We start from the raw sequence: 23,412 nt of genomic DNA on the forward strand, positions 1-23,412 counted from the left end.
GCAGGGGGCAGCAGTGAGGCACTAGCAGGACAGCAATGGCTGCACTGCATCTGTGCTCTGAGACTCTGAGAGGTACTCAAATACTGTGGGTGGGTGTGGCCAGGTCCCGAGAGATCCTAGCTGTTAGGGGTTGTATTCTTCACCCCCTGTGTTTTTAGCTTCTCAGCTTGTCTACTGGTTTGTTGCCAGGGTAAAGTATCCAATACTGTAGTAAAGCTCTCCCCACAGACAGCCGAGATCACACCCCAAACCTCTCTGGTCTGCTCAGCTGTGAGCTGCCTGCCATGCTCTCACTGTCGCTGCCTGCCCTCAGCCTGAGCCCTATCTAAAACTGTGCCTGCCCACGAGCAAAAACAGACCTATTCTGGTGAATTTCAAGGATGTCTTCTCTTGGTAATTATTTGTGGGTTTTTTTTTTCACTCAAGCACTAATTCCGAGGCTTTTCATGAATTAAATTCTGAGAGAAAACGCAGAGCTTAAGTAGATGTGTGCCTCCTTTCTGCCATCTTGGCCAGAAGTCTCATTATTCATTTCTAATGAATAGCTCTAATTGTTGTAAAGTTTCTTATTTTGCATCAAAACACTACAAAGGAAGGAAAGTCAGAGAAGCTGAGTTCCAATCCTGGCTTCAGAACTCTTGAGTGTCACCTTGGATAATTCCCTTATTTATCCTAGGCATCATTTCTAATTTAAGTGGGTTGAAATGGATATCCATAAAATATTTTTGAGCTCTTACTCTATGATCCTATGAAATCTACAGTATAATGTATAAACTAGTAGTGTTTCCTTTTAAAATACCTAGGGAGTTAGTGGTATATGATGTCAAGGATAAGGGGCGAAGGGAATTAGTTATGGTCTTTATCCTCTTAAGAGCTGGGCTATGCATAACTTGAAATTGTCAAGAATTAGATACCAGTAAAACATACCAATGAGGCAGCCCAAGCAGACATGAAGTGAAAAGAGACAGCATAGTACTGGTACAGCTAGTCTTAACGTTAAGCCTTGGTATGTGGAAGCAGCACGGTATAGTAGACAAAGTGCTAGACTTTGAGTCACTAAAAAAGTGCTAGCCTTTGAGCACTAAAAAAAGCCTATGTTCACATTCAGGTTCTAAGACTTATCAATTCCATAATTATGAACAATAACCATGATTTTTGGTTTATGAGTTTATGAAATTCAAATTACAAGTATTAATGCATTTATTAAACATTAACTGCCAAGTATTTTTCTATATATTACAATACAGAGACAAAAAAGGGGAAAAACCCTGTCCTTCAGAAAATACAGGCAAACATCTAAATAAACACCAAATATATACAAAATAATGGAGAAGATCTTGTTGAAATGAAGGGACAGAGATTGGACATGTCATTTTAATGATAAAAGAACTTTCCAGAGAAGCAAATTCTATATTCTAACATAATTTGACACATTCCCTGGGAAAAAAAAAAAAAAAAAGCAGAATCAAAAATCATGTGGTTAATTACCAAGACAGCTAGATAGTGTAGTGGTTGGAGCACAGTTCCTGGAGTAAAAAAGATCTGAATTCAAAAATCCAGTTATATACTTTAGCAAGTCATTTAATATTGTGTGCCTCAGTTCCTCACTTGTAAAATGAGCTGGAGAAGGAAATGGCAAGCTGCTTTTAATATCTTTGCCAAGAAAGCCCCAAATATAATCACAATGAATTGAACTTAACTGAACAAGAACAATAAGGTGCAAACTTCAAGCATATACACCTCGATAGATTTTAAACTCTTTGCAGTCAAGGGCTATCTCATTTTTGTCTTTGTATCCCCAGTATCTACTACGGTACTTTGAACAAAGAAGGCTCTTAAAGATACTTGTAAATTGATTGATATTATGTGTCCCCTTCCACTCTTTCCTAATAGAAAGGGATAGGGGAACAGAGGATTTAATCATTAGTTAAAAAGTTAGCGGGAATTCTCCAGCTAGAGCTCTTTACTGCTCCAGCTGTAAACAGTTAAGTAACTAACTAGATAGAGTGTTCAAATTGGAGTCAGAAAGTCTTGAGTTCAAATGCCGATTTAAACACATACTTTGTAAACCTGGGCAAAGCACTTAACCTCTCTCTGCCCCGCAGTCCCTCAGTCCCACCCCTTGATGTGACCACTTCTGGCGGGGCTGGGGGCGTCGAGGCCACACCTTCCAGTTTCCAACCAAACTCACTTCCAGTGTCAGCCTTCCACCTCTCACACACTCCCAGTCCCCCACCCAGTGATACTTTGAGCAGTCCCAGGACAAGTTCCTGGGAGTCCGACCTTTGGCCACACTGGGAAGGCAGCCACGCGCCTGAATCTCTGATTGGTCGCTACCGTACCCGCCCCCAAGTCCATCCAATCGGCGGGCCTGACGGCGCACGAGGATTCCGGAAGCACGGGGTAGTGGTGGTGGCCGTGGTCCCTAACAGCTGTCCCCGGGCGCTCGGCGCCATGAGAGGCCTGGGGCCCGGCCTGTCAGCGCAAAAATTCCTGCGGCTGCGGCTCAGGTCCAGGCTCCTGACCCGGCCACGGCCGCGACGGTTTGGGGCCCCTGGAGCCACCCTAGAGCGGGCTATGGATGAACTGCTGGGCCGCACTGTGCCGCAAGCTCCGGCCTATGAACTCCGGGAGAAGACGCCGGCCCCCGCCGAGAGTCAATGCGCTGACTTCATGCGTTTCTACGGCAGCCTGGAGGGCGCGAGCCAGCGAGCCGAGCTGCTGAGCCGCCTGGCGCGGGGATTCGGCGTGGACCACGGGCAGGTGGCGGAACATAGCGCGGGCGTGCTGCGCCTGGGGGCGGCTGTGGGGTCCGCGCCGGGCCCTCCGGCGGGCCCGGGAGTCTCCTCGTTGCCCGCGCCTACTCCGCGAGAGCCCGGCGCCCTCCTCCACGCGGAGGATCGACTCCGCTACGCTCTGGTTCCGCGCTACCGCGGCCTCTTCCAGCATATCAGCAAGCTGGAGGGCGGAGTGCGCTTCCTGGTCCAGCTGCGCGCAGACCTGCTAGAGGCGCAAGCCCTGAAGATTGCCGAGGGGCCGCACGTCCGGGTAAGGAAGGACGCTGGCCCCGCCTGTCCGAGCCCCAGGGGTCAGCCCCAGAGCCAGCGGAAAGGGCCTCAGGGTCAAGTACAGCGCCCTGGTCCTTCCTGGACCCATGGTCCGAGCCCTTTCCCATTCTCCTTCCCTGTTTCCCCTCTAGATCCAAGATTGGGAGAACACCGCCTCCTCTCTTGTTTTTGTTTTTTTTAAGCACCTACTGTGATGAAAGCACTTAGGCAGTGGGAATTAAGTACTAAGACAAAAACTGACACAACCCCTCTGCAGTGACATACCCTGATGCATAGTGCTTTATGTATTCCATTAAAATATACACATTTCTTCAGAGATAGAACTGAAAGTGACCTAACTATGCCATCTGATTCACAGTACAATTAAGGAAATTGAGACCTAGTGAGAATTGGGCTTCACTATTCTTTGGACATCAGCAGTATCTGTTATGCTCTATGTATGTCTAACAATGGCCTGGATTGTTGATCTAGCTCAGCTACCAATAAAGGTAGGAAAGATAAATCAATAATAAGCATTTGTTAAGTGCCATCTCTGTGACATTGTCCAGTCATTCTTTTTTTTTCAGTCATGTTTGATTCTGAGCCCATTTGGGATCTTGGCAGATAATTAAAGTAGCTTGCCATTTCCTTCTCCAGCTCTTTTTACATATGAGGAAACTTGAGGCAAACAGTGTTAATACCCAGAGTCACATGGATGTGGCTCTATTTGTACTCATGTCTTCCTGACCATGAGCCTGGAGCTCCATTCATTGAGCCAGCTAGCTGTGTGACATACATGGTGCTGTACTTTACACAAAAACAGGAACTAAAACATTCTTATGAGTTCATTTCTGGAAAGAAACTATATATACATATAAGTATATATAAGTACAAGTAATCTTAAAGAGGTACTAATAGGTGGGGCATGGGCATTGAACAGCTGAAGAGTTAAGTTGAGAAGAGAACCAGCTATGGAAAAAAGCCTGTGAGGAGGTAGTATATTCCAGGCCTGGAGATGTGATCTTTACCCTGAAAGACAGGTATCAAACTTGTGATTTTGTTAGAATAAAGAAGTCTTTAGGAGGGAAACTTCTACCAATGCAGTTCAGTATCTTTTCTGCAACTTAAGGGTCATATAGAGTTTCATAAACACTGAGAGGTTATTACCCAGGTCCCATATTGATGTCAGAGGCAGGATTTTAACCAGGATCCTGACTCTAAGGTCAGCCCTCTCCAGAACTACTACGCCAGCTGCTCCTCAAGATTCCTGATATTTTCTCTATATTGGAGGTCCCTGTGGTGTCACAGAACAAGAGCAAAGTTTTCAGAAATGAATGCCTAGGTGTGATGGCAAGAAGGTTGTGTGACATTAGGCAGGACACTTTATCTCTCTTGGGATTAAATAGAAGGATGAAATGAGATAATTTTTAAGGACTCTTGTAACACACTATACAATACTGAATGAACTTCAGTCTTTGGGATAGAGCCAATCTGATATAATGGAAAACTGGCTTCATATCACGTAGATTTGGTTTCAAGTCTCATTCCTAATATATTGGCCATATGAACCTCGGTACAACATTAACCTGTCCTATCAGTGCACTAGACTAATTCTTTAAAATTAAAAGTTCAAGAGAAGATATGAACCTACGTTTGTAGAATGCTTATTCAGGAGCAATGGTGGCAGCTAAATAAAAACTTGTTAATTTGAATAACTTTGGTTTTTCTTTCTGGAAAAAGATGACACCATTGAAAACAAACAAAAACTACCCAAACAGAGCAGAGTAATTCTCTTTTAATGTCAGTTATGGAATAACCAGTTTCCTGCACCTTTTTGACCAAAGTACAATGATATTATTTTGTAAAAACTTTTAGCAATGTGTTTTGATATGTAGCCTATACACTCTCACCTTTGAAAATCAATGATGTAATTGAAAAAATATTAGATGACAGAATCAGAACTGTTCATCTTGAGTCTTTCCCCAAACAGTTATTTGATATATAACCTTAACAAGTCATATTTTCTGATTCTTAGTTTCTGCAGTAAAATGGGGATGTTTTCCATGTTCTTATAACAGGATAGTTGAAGCAGTCAAACAAAAATGACATCTAGAAATAAAATCCAAATAAACTGTTTATATTCTTATACTTGATCAGGTGCACTTGGCCATTTATTTATTATTTGTTTATTCATTTATTTACTTTCACGAGTAAGAAACATGCCTTCCCAAGACATCTTGATAGTGTGTGAAAATGTTTATCTGTAGCTTTTTATTTTTTTACTTTTTAATTGTCTCCAGATTTTGAGTCCTATAAACAAAGAAGTCTCTTATAGTTAAAGAGTGATTATCATTTACAAAGTGACAAAAATGAAAGATGATTGACATATTTATACTGATAGTTGTCTTGGGTTTTATATTTGTTCTTAAGATTTAGATTCAATCTTTCAATTCTTAACTTACCTACAAGCTATGATTTCTAATTCTCCCAATATGAGCTTGTTCCTTCATACTCAGTTGAGAACTAAAATCAAAATTAAGTATTTAAAAGTCTCTAGCCTACCTTCCATTCAAAGCTATACTGTAGCAGAAAAGGGCTTAAAATACAGGTAGCTCTTTTGAACTGCATACTTCCATCAGGCTTTTCCTTGAAAGATGGATATTTTTCTGGAATCACATACAGTGTTTTAACTGAAATCATGAATCTGGGCCTCACTTTTTATTCTTTCTGGCGTTATATGTAGAGAAAGGCATATAGCATATTGCCTGTACTGATATGAGGATATAATCTGAAAGTTAGCTTCTTTGTATATAGTATTAAGTTAATCTTCATAAAATTTGCTTCTTGTAAAAAATAGAATGTGAGGGCGAGAAATCAAGTTAATTGAGGATCCAGACTCCTTGGATTTCAAAGATCAAGGTTATACCATTATATTAGTTATATTACTTAAACTCCCTGAGGCATGTTAAGTTTCTAACTTATATGAAAGTACAATGTTACTAAGTTCTCTGAAATTGTAAATCATTATTCTCTTGTTCAAAACCCTTTACTGACTTTGTAATGCTTCATCAATCCTCAGCTTGGCATTCAACAAATTGGCCTCAAATGACACTTTTAGTATTATTTCCCACAGTAAACTTATTTGCCAGCCAGACTGATCAACTCATTGTCCCCTGAAAATTTTTCTATGAAAAGCTCATTTACCAATCTTTTCGTTTCCATTTTCTCCCCCTTCTAATTCATCCTTTAAATTATTATCAGATTAGTCTTTTTGATTCAGATAACTAACCATGTTATTTTTCTGCTCAAAATATTTCATAGGCTTTCTGTTCCCTATGAAATAAAGTGCAGACTTCTTGTCATCACACTCAAGGTCATCATTACATGCTGTGCAATTACTTGGTCTCTTCCAACTTTTTTTCAAATGGACTCCTTTCTTCATATTTTACACTCCAGTATGTACCAGTTCTCAAACTATTAAGCTTCTCCTCATGATGTGTCCCATGCTTAGAAAACATTCCCTTTCCTTTCTCCATAGATCTCCCTCCTCCCAACAACAACAAAAAATCCCTGGAAGCTGCTTAATACCAAGAAAACAGCAATAACTGGTGATTTATATGCTTACTTTCTAATCTAAATGAAATCTTTATAATTATATTTCTAATTTTTACAATTTATAATTGAGGACATTCTCAATGAGTTATCATTAAGAAACAAACAGGTTTTCATAAGCAATAAACAATGAGTCATGTCTTCTCTTTCTCTCTCTCTCTCTCTTTTTCTCTCTCTCTGCTGAAACATTTGGTCACACAGCTAGGAAGTATTAAGTATCTGAGGCCGGAGTTGAATTGAGGTCCAGTACTCTCCATTGTGCTATCTAGCTGCCCCCACCATCTCTCAACTAACTAGACCATTTATTTGTTATTATCATGTAAGATGGGCTTAAAGTTGAAAAGGAGCAGAATATGGTGGATTCATTTGGGGAACTTGCAGGATCTTTTACTGACCCCCAACTAAACAAAGGCCTATCTTATCAATAAAAATTTATTTGCATTGCAGTATGTCAGCCAAATATGAAATATCATGCTTCTAAAGAATTAAAGATAGATGCCATATAGGAATGGTGCATAGAAAGTGTGAGAAGGCTACAACACCCAACCAGAAGCACCCATATAAAAACAAGAATAAAAGATGTCATCTAGGAATGGGTTTTCTGTAAGTCTCTGGTAAGCTGAGTTTTTAAGGGAGCTAAAGGAATTCAAAAGGAAGAAGGAGGAAGAGCATTTTAGGCATGGAAGAAAGGGGGAAGAGATAGAGGGAATTTCATGACTAAGGAATAGTAATTTGGCCAGTTTTACTGAAACACACAACGTTAGGGAGAGTGATATGGAATAAATTGGAAATGTAAGTGGGCATTTTTTTTTCCCATGTCTGTGCTAAAATTGCCTTTTTGCAACTTTGGGTCTTGTTCACAAGAAGATTTAGTTTGCTTTTATATTAAAGTATAAACTTTGCTATGTAAAGCCATTCACAGTCTGACAACCAATTACATTTCTAATTTATTCCATATCACTCTCTTTTCTTTATATCCTTTGTGTAATGTTAGGTAGTACTTAATAAATGCTTGTTAAATTAGGTTAAATTTTGAAGGAATTTGGACTGGATTGCCCCCTTCACTTAATAGCTCAAAAATGTATTAAATATCCATAAACATATACAAGAACTTTACTGTAGTAGAGACTTGTATTTCATTTGTGAAAAGATGGATCCATCTTAGACCCCATGCCAAAAGAGAATAATATCATAATATTAGAAGGACCATTTTCTTTGGAATGAGAGGTTCTGCATTCAAATTCTATCTCTGACACTATCAGACCTTAGGCAAATCATTTCACTTCCCTGGGCCTCAGTTTGTTCATCTGTAAAATGAAAGGATTGGATAGGATGATTTCTGAGATTACTTCCATCTCAGAGGAGATGGTCCTCCTAGACATAACTGGTAATTGACACTATTTTACTTGTAAAATTACTTAAGTGTCATCATAGCACTTTGGAAGGAGGGGATTCCTTAAATTGGATCCTATTTCTTCCATTTACTACATTGTGATGTTGTACAAATCACTTAACTTTTCCAAGTTTCCTGGTCTATGAAAGTGAGGATATTGGGCTAGATGACTTCTATGGTTCCTTCCAATTATAAGTCTTTGATCCTTGGATATTCTCAGTGACTTGAACTACCTTTTCTTTCCTGTTGACATTGTTAAATGAGTAAATTACATTTAGTTCTATTGATTTTGCTACCACAATAGATTTTACTTTTGTCTTCTCCACTCGTATTGCAACTATCCTGATTCAAGATCTTTTCATCTCCTAATTATCCTTCCCATTCTATTTTCCCTGTTCTCTAATCTGTGCTTCATATTTTTGCTAAAGAAATTTTCACAATACTGACATTGCTCAATAATATTAAGTAGCTCCCCATTCCTTAAAGGATAAAGTAGAAATAGAAAAATTTTCTTGTAATCATCCATAATTTGATCCCAATATTTTACTTTCCTTTTATATCCTACTTTCTCTGGTATTACTTTATAGTCCAACTGGACTATTCAACATCTCTCTTTTTTTTTAATCTTGCCAGTTGAGTGACTTTGCTTATACTGCTTCTCATGCCTCAAATGAACTATACAGCTTCCTACTTTTCTCCTCTTTTCCTCACAACCTCCCCTATCCTCCAAAAACAAATTAAAACAGAAAAGTTAACCCTTTGTGTTAAAATCTCTTCAATGCATCTAGATCTAATTAAAATGCCACTTCTTCCAAGAAACTTGCTGGCAATAACCTCGTCCTCAGATTTCTTATAGTGCTTGGTCTTTAAACAAAGAAAAAGTATTTCTTTTGTATGTTTTCATATATTCTGCTTCATGTTATAGTAATTTGTATATATGTAAATTGTGAACTCCTAGATAGCCAGGATTATAATTTATGTGCTAATTGCATCAGATCATGGTACTGTGTTGTTAAAAAAAAAAAAAAAAAAAAGAAGAAGAAGAAGAAGAAAAAAAAACCTTGTTGAATTGAATCGTCTTTTTTTTTTTTTTTTTTTTTTTTTTTTTTTTTTTTTTGCTGAGGCAGTTGGGGTTAAGTGACTTGCTCAGGGTCACACAACTAAGAATACAGATTTGAACTCAGGTCCTTCTGACTTCAAGGTTGGTGCTCTATCCACTGTGTCACTTAGCTGCCCCATCTCTTTTCTTAAAATAGGCTTGTTATTATTGTTGTTGGAATATCCTCTATCCTGGAGGTCAGAGGATTTTAGGACATTTGTAAATAGAAAGTATTTTTTTTTCCAGTTTGTGAATCTTTATATATCTCAAAATAACTTAGCACTAGGATATTAGGTCCATTAGAAGTAGGTCTCTGATTTCATGAGCTGTACAAGTCAGAATAGTTATATAATTTTTGATTGGACTAAAGATATTTTGGAATTTGTATATTGTACTTACATGGAGCTACTATGGGAAAAGATTATAGTTTTTTTGATATAGAAAAGGTGTCAAGATGTGTTGAGAAAAAAATTGTATCCATATGCAAATAATTTTTATTGTTAAAAGGGAATATTATGTTTTCTACAAACGGTATGAAATATACCTTTTGGATGAGAAAAGAGTACTATTTTATTATGCCTAGGATATCATAATCTGTCTAAAATTAAAAGAAAGAAAAAACTTTCATTGTATCTGCTGATGACTCAGAGATAAGATCAGATACTTGAATAAGCAGGTATTTAGGTGACTGAGTCAGTAAAGGGTAGAACGTTTCCAAAGAATAGAGTTTTATATTTAAGGAGAAAGGTGAATTACAAGTAGAAGTATCAAGTATCAATTACAAGTAGAAAAATCTAGAAGTTAGGTCTCTTATGGGAGGGGAAGAAGGAAATTAATTTTACAAAAAAGCAGACAATAAAAAGGACTAATTTATGTGGCTGTGCACCTGGTTATATGCAAAGAAATTATCTTTTGATTGCAACAGAAAGAAGAGCCTGTAGAATCTGGTGCTGTTTGTAAGAGACTTCACTTCAGATTCTGACTGATGCTATGACTAAAAAAGGGTTTTCCTTGCATTTCCTTCTGTATACAACCACATGATCTCTATGGTATCTTTCAACTCTTAATATTGTTTTATTCTGTTCCTTAGAATAAACTTTTATAGTTGAATGGGGCCTCATAGGTCATCTAGTCCAAACCCATCATTTTAAAGATAAAGTGAATCTAGGCTTTGCCCAAAGTTTCATAACTACTCACTAAACTCTCAAATTCCCATCATTTCCCATCCTAGTATATTACATTGCCCTTTTGGACCAATTTTGAAAGAGTTGGGGAGTGGTGAAATGGGTAGGTGTTAACTTTAGCCTGTTGTAGGGAGAAGAGATTTTTATTGGTTAGGAAGGTCAATTCCAAAGTAAGTTATACCTATTCTCTTTAATTCCCTCTTAGTCTCAGTAGATATTGAAGTGGCCCTCTCCTATTCCAAAGGAACCTTCCCATTTGTGCTCTCAGTTCCATCCTATCCATCAGATCTCTAGCATCTTGTGCTATCAGTCATTCTCAAAACATTCATGAATTGCAGAGGCCCATCTACTGACATTCATGTCAGCAATGTATGGAATAGCACAAACTTCATAAAATGAAAAAAATGGCTATTATGCAAAAAAAAAAGTTACATAGTAAGTATAAATAAGCCGCAATATGTAACCAGTATACAATTTCAAAGAAAAGAAGTTTAAAATGTCATCAAAGAATTATATGATAGAGGGAAAAAAAAGATACACTGATCTGGGGCAAACATGGGGTAACCAGTGAATAATGAAAATGTTTTATTGGTACCCTTGGATCAGGAAAAAAAAAGTTTAAAAAAGGCCTTTATTGGATTGAGTAGATTCACTTTTAGTGAAATGGAAGAATGTGGAAAATAGTTGTACAGGATTGTCAAACTTAGATTGATTATAATCTGTGTCATTAAAGCAGATTTCCAAATTGATAGTCAAAGGATGGCTTCATTAGTATATTTATAGTCAGTAACCTCTCTATTAGATCTGTGTCCTCAAATAACTTAGTGACATTTAAAAACTTTTATCTGTTAAGCACAGTGCACATAAATACTTAAGTAAATTTTCATTTGGATCATCATATAAACAGACTTAACCTAATAAGTTAAAATCTTACTTAGCTAGATGTTCCTGAATAGAAGTTTAAATTTGGAAAAGGAAACATTTTGAAGGACAGAGGATTTAATAGGAAAGCAAACTTAGTTGACAACTTGCTTTATGTGTGGTATAAGTGTTGTACAGGTTGATGAAGCTGAAGGAGAATTTTACCCCCTCTAATTTTGCTTAGGGCAGATGTTCTTTATTTAAGGTCCATAAACTTTAAAAAATGAAATAACCATTTCAACATAATTGGTTTCCTTTGTGGTCCTGCATATTCTATTTTATGTATTAAAATTATTATTCTGATAAGGGATCCATATGTGCCACCAGACTGTCAAAGTGGTCCATGTCATAAAAATAGAATAAGAACCTCAGTATTGGAGCCTTACTGCCTAGAGTAGGAACATTTCTCTTTTCTTGTGATAGGAAAGAGCTTCATATTTCATATGATAATTAAAAGGACCAAAATAAGACCTCTAAGCTTCAGACCCTAGTTAAAAATTTGGCATACATACAAAATAATTGAAAAGTTAAGACTTTCATTGAAATTTTACTGATAAAAAAGAATCCTTTTACTCTGGTGTTCTGCTCTAGTAGCTTCAACCAAGTACAAAAATGACTACTGATTTTCTTAGAACCAGCACTGAACTAAACTAAGTACTGAGGAGATTTTCACTAGAAGATTGGTCACAATGAAAATAGAAGAGTGAAAGAAACCTTAGAGTTCAGCTAGTTTGATTACCTTTTGTTAGAGGAAACTGAGGTTTTAAGAAGTTTTCTTAAATGATGTCACATAGGTAGTAAGCAAAGATAGAATCCTCTGACTCCTGTCTATGTTCTTCCTACTATAACATCTTCCATCAGTTGTTTATTGGGACATAATTGTTTGGTCCAGTACAATTTATCAGACAGATATGAATTTTAAAATGGCACTCAATACTATTTGCCTTTCTCCTCTTATAAGTAACAGAAAAAGTAGGCAGGAAGTACCATAAATCTAAATAATAAAGACTATAATAATTAGTATTTATGTACCATTTAAACTTTTCCAAAATATTTAATTACATCTATTAACTCGTTTAACTTTCCTGTGGGGGAGGGAAAAGAGATGGGAAGGGAATGGACAGTTCTAGTTATGTTAGGTGAGGAAATATAAATAGCTTTAAATAAAAAAACTGAGAAAAACAAGGGACCAAATCTTTGCAGAGGTGATCTGTGCTGGCACAGATATAATTTTAGAAGCATTAAATCAATTTTCAATACATAGAGTGTCCCAAAAGTCTCAATGCATAATTTGATAGATGAGACTATTCCAAAGGATTTGAAAAAATTATAAGCTTTATCCGACCCCAAAATGACAACCAAGAAAATATAAATAATTATTGACTTATATATGAATCTAGCAATGGACTTGTTCTTACCTTTTCAAAAAGTTTTGAGAATAATCTACTCATGTATCAAGAATAATATTGATGGAGGTTTGAGAAAGGAACCAACTTAATTTTACAGACATATTTATAATCACACAATTGCCTGAAGAGTATAACAAGATTTCATTATTGAGATTATTTGTTGTTTAATGACTATAAAAGTATGTTAATTGAGGAGAGCAAAAAGGAGCCTTAAAAATTTTCCTCCAATAATATTCTACCTTATCTGTATCAAAATTATAAAACATTTAAAAGGCATTATTTTGTTTGACAACTATCTGATTGTAACTATCATTTGAGCTTTTTAAACATGGAACTAACTGCACAAAGAGGCAGGCAGGTGGCATAGTGGATAGAGCATCTAGCCTGGAATCATATCTGGCTTCAGGTACTTACATGCTTTGTGACTCTGGGCAAGTCACTTAACTGCCTCAGTTTCCTTATATGTACAATAAGTTGTAAAGAGAAATGTTAAACCACTATAGTATCTTTGAGAAGAAAACCCCAAATGACGAGTCACGAAGAGTCAGACACAACTGAAATGACTGAACAATAAACTCCATGAAGATAGTTGCCACTATCATGGAAACTATCTTGTAGAGAACAAATGGGAAGGAACTATTCTCTATACATAGTAAGGTCCTATAAATTTGTTTGCAGATGATATGGCACAATGTTTTGGCTGCATCAAGCCTCAAATTTGGTAGGATTTCCTAAAAGAGATTTATAACCATCTAAAAGAAGTTGACTTATCAATAAAAGTAAAATCAAGTGGCCAAAGAATGTCTGTTGTCTCTAGATTATGTTAAGCAGTTGGAATGCCAAGCAATATTGCTAATTCGTCATCTTAAATCCAAAAGAAAATTAACAAGAATTGGACAGAAAGCCTAGTCTTCTGAAAAAGTACTGTAGCTACCAGTGATTAAATATCACAGGCTCCAAAAAATTAGAGATGTGATTCATCCAATTTGCCTATGCTGTGAGACACTGTGCCATGCACTAGGGATACAAAGGCAAAAATGAAACAATACTTACTTTGAGGAAGATTGTATTTTATAGGAGGAGACAATGCACACATTTATAATTTTATTAATAGAAGGTAGTTTGAAGAAGTTATCCCTTCTTCAAACTAGGGATCACTAATGGCTGACAGAACTAAGAAAGGTCTCATGTAGAAGGTAGCTTTTGAGCTGGTCTTTGAAGGAAATTGGGGATTCTAAGAAGAAGAGGTTAAAAAAAAAAAAAAAAAGAGTGAATTCCAGGGTTATGGGATAGCATATGAAAAGGCATAGAGACAGAAAATATTGTATGTGAGAAACAGCAAATTATCTTTCTGATCAGTTTGGCTAAATGAAAGATAATATGAATGTAATATATTAAGACAGTTTGGAGGCAAGTCGCAAAGGGTTTATTTAAAGCTCTTTTTTATTTAAATTATTTAATTTATTTTTTTTTATTTATTTAAAACATTTAGTTTAAAGATCCAGAGAATATAAAAAAAAAATTGATGGAGACTCTCCAAGGAAAGATTGAGAAAAGAAAATAGATAAGAGTTGCATAGTATGAGAAGGTTCAGATGGATTGCCATTTTATTCTTTGGAGGGAACACCCACACTGATGAGATAATAAATCAAATGAGATAATATACAGTGCTTAGTGTAGCTCCTGGTATGTTGTGTGCATTTGGAAAATATTTCTTTCCTTCCCTTCTTTCGATTCCCTTCCCCATAGGAGGGTTAAATGAGTTAACATATGCAAAGCTCTATGGAAAGTTAAATGATTGTCTGCTATCATTATTTCCATTTCCTAAGCATTTGGAGATAATATTGTATCAAGGGAACTTTCTCTCTTGAAAGGGAGAGCCAGCTGGCCTACTGTGGTATCTGTGTTAACAGAATTGGCAGAGGAATGCATAATGAACCTTGTGGAATTCTGTGATCTAAAAGCCAAAACAAGGTTTAGTATCACCAGATATAACTAATTGTGTTTTTGAACCTGGTAATGATAATAAATAAAGAATAATACCTTGATTTGCCAAGTGGCATTTGTTTCCCAGGAATTTTATTGAATTCTGAAACTTTAAATGCTATTTTGAAGAACTCTTTTAAATGTTAGAATTAAGCAGTGGATTATTGTAACCTTTAACCTAAATTCTAAATAAGTACTGATTCTTATGTGTCAGTGTCTCATTTTCTGTCTTTAGTCTATAACTGAAGATATATTTTGAAAAGTAACCCAGACTGTTTCTTCTTTAACTGTCTAAAAAAAGAGAAAGTAGAAATTTTTATAGTAAGGATAAGTATGTGTCAGCATTAGCCAGTAGCATAATTGGCAGTTCCTATATAAAGCTCAGTCATTATACTCTCAGTTGTCTTACCTGTCACTGATTTTTTTATCATAGTTATAATTTGTATTACCTAGAAATTAGTCTTCCTCCTTTCCCTCTTAGTTTTTCACAGTCCCACAAAATCTTATAAATTTCCCCTTCCCAGATATTGCAGTATATCCATTCTGATTAGGACTATGTTAAGATGAGTATTCTTCCTCATAATTGGAGGTGGGTTCTTTATAAAAGAGAATTAAAGAGTGCCCTAAAGGGTATTGAATTTCTTATTTAGGTATTCATCCCCCTTTTGCAGAGTGAAAGACCATTTAATTTAGTGTCATGTAGGAATTGATGTCCATGATAACTTGGATATGCTAAAGTTCTTTGAAAGCTTTGATTCAATTAAAGAAAATTTGCAAAAATATATATTTTCTTTATTTTTTCTCCTTCATGATATATGGGTGAACATAGTGAAATTCGGGTAATTAGATTCTTAATTACTCAGAGTATGCACTTGAAAAATAAAGAGAAGTGGTACACTATAACTGCTGTAATCTGAAATCCTTAAAGGAAAGGTAGAAAGTTAGGGCAAGACAAACGTGACCTGCTTTGTTAATCCAGCAGCCCTTTAATCTTTAGCAGGAATAGAAAATCTTTTTTTCTTCTAGTGGCCATTTGGATATTTATAACATTATTAGCAGGCCATACAAAATGATCAACTTATAGAAACTCAAGCAATGCGAGGTTGTTGTATCTAGCTTTCAGCTTAAGATCATCCATGTTATTTTAGCAAATGATTTTGTGGACCTTCTACAACCTTCAGGCTGGATGTTACTCATCTTAATCTATAAAGTAAATGTTATTTTGTTTTAAATAAAGTTCACCATAATATAATAAATCCAAATAAATATAATTAATGTTTTTAAAAAAAAAAAAAACATAGGAAACATTTCCATATAGTTAAGGCTATTTTCCTACTATAAACTCTGATTTAAAAAATAAATAAATAGAACCATCTGGTAACAAATTCAGAGTTGTGTTAAAAGAACAAATTAGTAAAACCAGATCCTCCTATACATAATTTCATTGATCCCCTAGAGCCTTTAGGAATCCTTTCTTAGTATCCCAGGGAAAATACCAGCAGTACATCTGAAAGCCTAATGAAGAATCTTTTCGCTCTACTTTTCTTATGCAGACCTATTTTCATTTACAGAATCTTCTTTTAATGTAAATCACAAAATAGAAAACACATCAATTTAAGCTCCAAAAAATCTCCAAGGTCAGAGTAACATCAAATATTTTCACTACTGCACTGCATATTTTGGCCACAGTTTCCCCAAAAACTATAGAAATATGATTGACTCTTCCTACTGATGGGCATTTGCAGTTTATTTTGTTAAGAATTTTTTTGAAATTTTTCTTATTCTGAACTTAAACACTAAATAAAATATTTCCATATGTGTTTGTATGTGTATATGTGTGTGCATATATAAATAAAATAGGCTTTTATATAAAATTGCAAATGTCTATTCTGTGTAACTTTAATTTCTTTTTAAATCCAAAACTTCAACATAAAACTTTAAAAATTGTCATGTCTCTCCATGATTTTTACTGATCTTCCATCTATTCCCTTGGGTGTGTATTCATAAAAATATTTCAGTGATCCTCTTTTTTTTTTCTTTTACTATTCTGTTATTTTAAAAAAAGAAGAAAATAATAAAAGTTCTCTAACAAATATGAATAGTAAAGAAAAATATCCCTACAATGGCCATAGAATTATATATTCAGTAACATAGCTTCTGCATCTTGAGTCCATCACTTTTCTGAAAGACAATGCTAAGCAACATATTTCTGAGGTAGTATTACATTTTTTCAAAGTTGTTTTTCTTTGTAATTTAATTATTGTTCTCTTTAGTATGCTTACTTTGTATCAGGTCATACAAACCTTGCCAAGTTTTTCTGAAACTAGAATTTTCTTTATTTATTATTCTTCTGTTTGCTTTTCTCTCATACTCTTAATCCTCTGGCACCTAAGATCTGACTTTATCATCAAGCTGAAGCTGTCCACTCCAATATCACCAATGATTTCTCTTAATTGCTTAATCTAATGACCTTTTCTCAATCCTTTTCTGATCTTTTTGCTCTCTCTGCATAATATAACACTATGGATCATCTTCTCTTGGAATCTCCTCTTTCTAAGTTTTTAAAACAGGATTCCTGATTTTCCTTTTCTCCATCTAACCATTTCTCAGTTCTTCATCCATGTAATGCCTCTGACTTTAGATGTCCTCCAAATCTGCCAAAAAGGCAACAAGAGATGTTCAGTAATGCTGAAACCAGGTAATGAAAGGCTTTAAATGCTAAGAATAAAAGATTATACTTGATCAGAAAGGAATATCACTTTAGCAACTTTAAACTCTAGGCCTCAATTTTGATGGTTTGACTAGATGACTTCTTGGGAACCCTTCTAGCTCTAAGTGACGACTCCAGGTACCTACTTCCATCCTGCTAGAAATAATTTTCAACTAGTGTATCTTATCTCAGCTTTTTTGGATTTAAAATTTTTGTCAGTTATAATTGTTTCATATATAGTAACATCATCATTCAGAAGCCAGTTCTTGAAGAATATCTTTTAGAGAAGTATCTTAGTATAGAATTTTAGATCTTGTGTGCTGTCAGTTTTTGGCATTTCTTTTTGATACCTGTGAATTTATTGTTGTTGAATGTTTTTTCTCTGCTTTGCTTTCCTGTTCTTCATTCCCATTCTCTCTTGGATTTTGTTTTTCAGGAGACTTACATTCATGATTTCTCTCTGCTTATTTCTGTATGGTTCTTTTTCCTTCTCTTTGCTTGAATCATTACTCTGTTATCCATCATTCTCAACTGATCCTTATACAGATAGCAAACAAAACTGTTAAAACTTATATTATTTTAAAGTATCAACTTTGTTTCCAGTTTTACTTTAAATTGTTTAATATCTTCTCACTTGATACCTATAGCAGCTGTGTGAGATTATACTACAAACATTATTATACTTGTTTTATTTTTTAAAAATACCAACAAAGACTTTGATTTGCCCAGAGCCACATATCTAAGAATTTCCGAAGTCAGAACTTAACCTAGATATTCCATTGATAAGTCTTATTATATCATATACTTTTCTTTTAAATTACATTTAAATATATTTAAATACTCTAGCTTTAATTTCCAAAGCTAGAATTATGTCAGGAAAAATAGTTTAATGATCCTCTTGTCATATGCTTCCATGACCTGATGACCAGCATTCTCATATGCATTGAATGATACTGACTCTAATTTAATGGCTTAAATTTATTTATTGCTAGTCTCTTCTTTTCAGGAAATGAATGGGGTACTGAAGAACATGCTCTCCGATTGGTTTTCTACAGGATTTTTAAACCTGGAGCGTGTAACCTGGCACTCACCTTGCGAAGTACTACAAAAAATCAGTGAGTAAGTATCAAAAATTTCTATTTCTGATACCTTGATTAGTTCAGATAAAGGAAAAGCTAACTTCAAAATATATGTTCCTGTAATATGCCCAATAAAAGCAATTAACAGAATATCTAAATATAAATAGATCATGTGAAAGGGAAAGAGGAGTTAATCAATAGAAATGAATTTATTAAAATGTACTATCTACATAATTATATATATATATACATATATATATATACATATATATATATATATTATATATATATATATATATATATATACACAGAGAAAGAGAGAGAGAGAGAGAGAGAATATGAGAATATTTTGTTTGGTTGGTTGGTAGATTGTTATCCTTTATTCTGTTTTTTAATAACTTTTTATTGATAGAACCCATGCCAAAATAATTTTTTACAACATTATCCCTTGCACTCACTTCTGTTCCGATTTTTCCCCTCCCTCCCTCCACGTCTTCCCCCAGATGGCAAGCAGTCTTATACATGTTAAATAGTTATCCTTCATGCTTGAAAAAAACCAAAATGATATCACTTTACTAGAATCAATTTAGTGTGCCAATTGTGGATGATCAGACTAATATAAGTCTAGAATATTCTGACACAAGTTAGACACAAATAGTATCTATGAACATTTGGGGTGGAATCTCTGACTTTGTGTATCTCACATGGTTTTCTGAGTTAATTCAATTCAGCTTTAGTTATAGAGTATAGCACCTTCTCTGATGAGGGCATACCATTCTGGGCAGTCCTGTGTCAGTGTCTCCCATGTTGTAAATTAATTCTAAAGTTCTTAAGAGAGACCTTGAGAGTGTCCTCTTATCACTTTTTCTGACCACCTCATTCATTAGTGCTTGTGAGTTCTTCATAAAATAACCTTTTTTGCAAGCATACATTTGACATTTGAACAACGTGGCCCACCCAAGAGAGTTGTGCTCTCTGCAGTAGACTTTGAATGTTTCACTTATATTCAGTTTATGATGAATCAAAAGATATCACTATTACTCTTTCTACCTATCTCATAGTCCTGCTGGGTGTAAGACAAAGCAGCAGGTGCGGATACACTGAGAGCTGTAGTCACATTACTGTTCACAGTTGTCGTTCATAGGATCATCTTTCTGGTAACAGCAATAGCAGCCTTTTAATGATTGTATTGCTCACCTCCAGGTATGAACAAGGGGCTAGAAAAGGTACCCTAAAAATTTCTTACCCAAAGCTGGCTTGATCATTGCAATAGGTAGGGATCCCACCCTGTGGTTTAAACACACACACACACACACACACACACACACACACACACATATAAACTTGTACAAAGCTAATTCTGCTCATCACTGGAACATGAAATGTGTACGTACTTACAGACAACACAAAATCCAGTAGACCTGAAAGACAACAGCTCTTTTTGCAAGAGCATCTTGATGTAGCTGTCACATTCAAATAGCAACCCTGAGTGAAATAAGGTTGACCAGTGAAGGCCAGTTTACTGAAGTAGGAGTTGGATACACATTTTTCTGAAGTGACTGCAGTGAAGAGGAGCACTGTGAAGCTGGTGTAGGTTTTACAATAAAAACTGATTTAAAAAAAAAAAAAAGCCTTCCAAAGGGAGTAAATGACAGGCTCATGACAATGCAATTACCACTTTCAGAAAAACGCCATACTACCATCATTAGGGCCTGTGCTCTTACCATGACAAACCCTGATGAAGTCAAAGAAAAATTTTATGACGACCTGGAGACCCTTATTATCAATATACCAAAAGAGGACAAGCTTATAATTCTGGGTGATTTTAATGCTAGAGTTGGCTCAGATTACCAGACATGGCAGGGAGTCCTTGGAAACAATCACAGCAATGGTCACTTACTATTGAAGACTTGTGCATCTCATGACCTTCTAATATATATGTAAGAAACTATATGTAAATAAATATTCAAAGCTAAAAATGATCATTTTTTGATATGGCTTTTTAAGAAAGGAACACTATTTTGTAAAATCTATAAGTATTCATTGAATTGAATAGGGAATCCCAAAAGTCTTAATAAATGAAGTTAAAATTTCATTATTATATATGTAGGCATATATATACAATATATAGGCTCTCAAAATGAAATTTCATGTAATGCTACAATTTTTCTCTTATCCAAAATTACGTATAATTTTGTTATACTGAACTGTAGTAAAATACAATTGTTACAAATTTAAATTTATAGAATTTTGTCAGTTATTAAATCTAGAAGGAATCTGAGAGATCATCTAGTCCAGTGTTCTGAAATAAACTCAGGGAGAATTCTACCAAGATAAAAATTAAAGGATTGAAAGACAAATGACCATAGTATTTAAAAATCAGCTTTAAAATCTATTTTACTGGAAAGAATAAAAAGATATTATGGTAGTTATAGCTATTATGGAATTCTAAGAACTATACTAACCAAAAATGCTAACTGCACATATTCCAAAAAGTAAAGTCAATCTGAGTGATTGCCCAGATAAAATTCAAGGAATTAAAAATATAAACAGCTAAAGAATTAGAAATTACTTCTAAAAATGGGTTTTACTATGAAGGTAAAGAGAGAATTTTGTTGATTACTATATTTGCATAGATTTCTATATTGAGAAATGCTACATTGAGTTTTTCTCAGAATATAACATTAATCATAACTTTTTACCAAATTAAGGTTTATTATATAGCTTGGAAACTTTAAAAAATATTTTTTGAGGGGGGAAGTGAGGTAGAGGCTTCAATCTGTGGTTTTATTGATATAAGCAACTTCTGTTGAGAAGGTCTCTTCTTATTGGATACTGATCAGCAACTATTCTGCAAAACCCAGTTTTAAAGAGGAATATAGAATTCAAAGGTGAAATGCTTAGTCCATGGTAACAGTCATTATGTGGCAGAAGCAGATCTTGATTCCAGATCTAAGACTATCTTTTTGATCCCCTACCCCATCCTGTCTCAGAATAACACTGTTTTATGTAATTACACTAATGTAATATGTAATAATTATACCTCATCGTTTATATACCGTTTGTTATAGCTAGAATTTAAAATGTTTTATGTGAATTTTTATATTCCAGATAGAGGTGGGGAAAGCATCAACTAAAACTCTGTTTTCAAATTTGTTTGTTTTGTTAACTTAGCTGTATGCAAAAATCATTAACAATAATTTTGCTTGCCATCTCAAAATTTTTTCTTTAGGTGTGAGGCTGTGCATCCTGTCAAAAACTGGATGGACATGAAACGACGTGTTAGTTCATATCGAAGATGCTATTTTTTTTCTCACTGTTCAACACCTGGGGAACCACTGGTAGTTTTGCATGTGGCATTGACCAATGAGATTTCCAACAATATCCAGGTATCCTTAGTGATGATATTTCAGTATAAAATCAGCACAGCCAAATATTCTGTTTCTGAAAAACTCTTTATTTTCTGACCTAGACTTTCTCTTTTTAACCTTTGTGTATGTCATTTCTCTCTTTTTTTCCATCTCCCACCCTACCTCACTCATACATATTGGTGTCCTTTCCCTCCATTTTGTTCCACTTAAGGTACTAGTCTCTCCAAAGAGCTTTCTCTGACCCTCTCAGTGAGAAATATTTTTTTTCCCTTTAATTTCTCAAGCTCATTTGGTAGACTTATATACATTTAATCATTTTAAACTCATCATAATCAATTGCATAGCTGCTGTTTCACCTTTATTTGATAATAAACATTTTAAAAGTAGTTATTTTGTTACTTTTCATTTTTATATCTCTGGGGCTTTGAACATAGTATATATTTAACTTTTCAAAATTAACTTGTATTATTTTGTTTAAATGTATCCTTTTATGATGTATGTAAACTAAAATACCTGAAAATTCATTCAGTAATCATAAGAGATATCTGAATCCTCAGCTAGAGTAGGAAAATTCAATGAAAGATGAGTTACTACATCGAAGACCAAAGAGGAAAGAAAACTTATAAACTAATTCTTCAACATTGTAGTATTTATTATGAGCTGTGGGCAGGAGAGAGCACATGAATGAGAATAAAAAGGAGCTAAAACAAGAGCTGTATATAGGTGTATACAAATCATTGACCATATGATCAAAAAAGAAATTAAATGATGCATTTCTAGTATAAATCATAGAACTGATACTATGACAAAATAATTATATTGAGATTATTTCAATTATCTATACAGTTTTTCAAAGTGTCTCCTCTAATAAAGCAGCTGATACATTCTTTACTTTTCTAATTAATAACATCATCCTTCCCAAAATAGATGAAGTGACAAGGAGAACACCTTTTTCTAGACTTAATTCTAACCAATTATTTGGGAAAGTAGAAATATAGGAACCTTAAGAATAAGTGAAGTGAATATCATCTTAGAATGAGTAGTAGATAAGAAAGGGGACATCCATGTATAGTCCATTATATACCCTTTGCTTTAGAGAGTAGCTTTCAAAAAATTCAGAGATATAAATAAGGTCATATCTCCTGAGACTCAACTCAAATGATATAAAATCTTCAAGATAAAATGCTAATAATGCAGTTACAAATGATTCTATTTTAGCAGAACAAGAAATTAACATCTCTTAAGAGGCCAAGTGATTTCATGGTATATTCCCAGAATTAAGCAAAGATTCTAAAAAGATATTATCAAAAAATAAATAAATAAGATATAGAATCTGGTAATTAACTTATTTAGACCTGCTTTCCTGCACTATATCACTTTGTGAAATAAAGATAGACATATGAAAAAGTTAAGTACCAGTGTAAATAAGTAAATAATAAAGATCATTTTTATGGACAGTAAAAGAAAAAGGGGAAATTACAAATATAAAAGTAACATGATTCTGCAAGACTTTTCAGGAAGGTGATAGCATAAAATGATCTCATAAGACAAATATTTTAACATTCGAGGGTCCAAAAAAGAATAATATGAAAAGGATGGGT

The 23,412-nt window shown here is 34.7% G+C and overlaps 1 protein-coding gene across 1 annotated transcript in view; it reads left to right on the forward strand.

Moving 5' to 3' along the window:
* The first annotated feature begins 1,186 nt into the window (after nucleotides 1–1,186).
* Nucleotides 1,187–23,412, forward strand: part of MLYCD (malonyl-CoA decarboxylase) — a 30,854-nt gene continuing 8,628 nt past the window's right edge. The window contains exons 1-3 of the mRNA XM_051976187.1: nucleotides 1,187–3,048; nucleotides 18,368–18,480; nucleotides 21,673–21,829. Of these exons, the coding sequence (XP_051832147.1) occupies nucleotides 2,455–3,048; nucleotides 18,368–18,480; nucleotides 21,673–21,829 (864 nt within the window). The 5' untranslated portion in view covers nucleotides 1,187–2,454. The remainder of the gene's footprint in view (nucleotides 3,049–18,367; nucleotides 18,481–21,672; nucleotides 21,830–23,412) is intronic.

This window comes from Antechinus flavipes, chromosome 2 (genome assembly GCF_016432865.1).
Source record: "Antechinus flavipes isolate AdamAnt ecotype Samford, QLD, Australia chromosome 2, AdamAnt_v2, whole genome shotgun sequence".
NCBI lineage: Eukaryota > Metazoa > Chordata > Mammalia > Dasyuromorphia > Dasyuridae > Antechinus > Antechinus flavipes.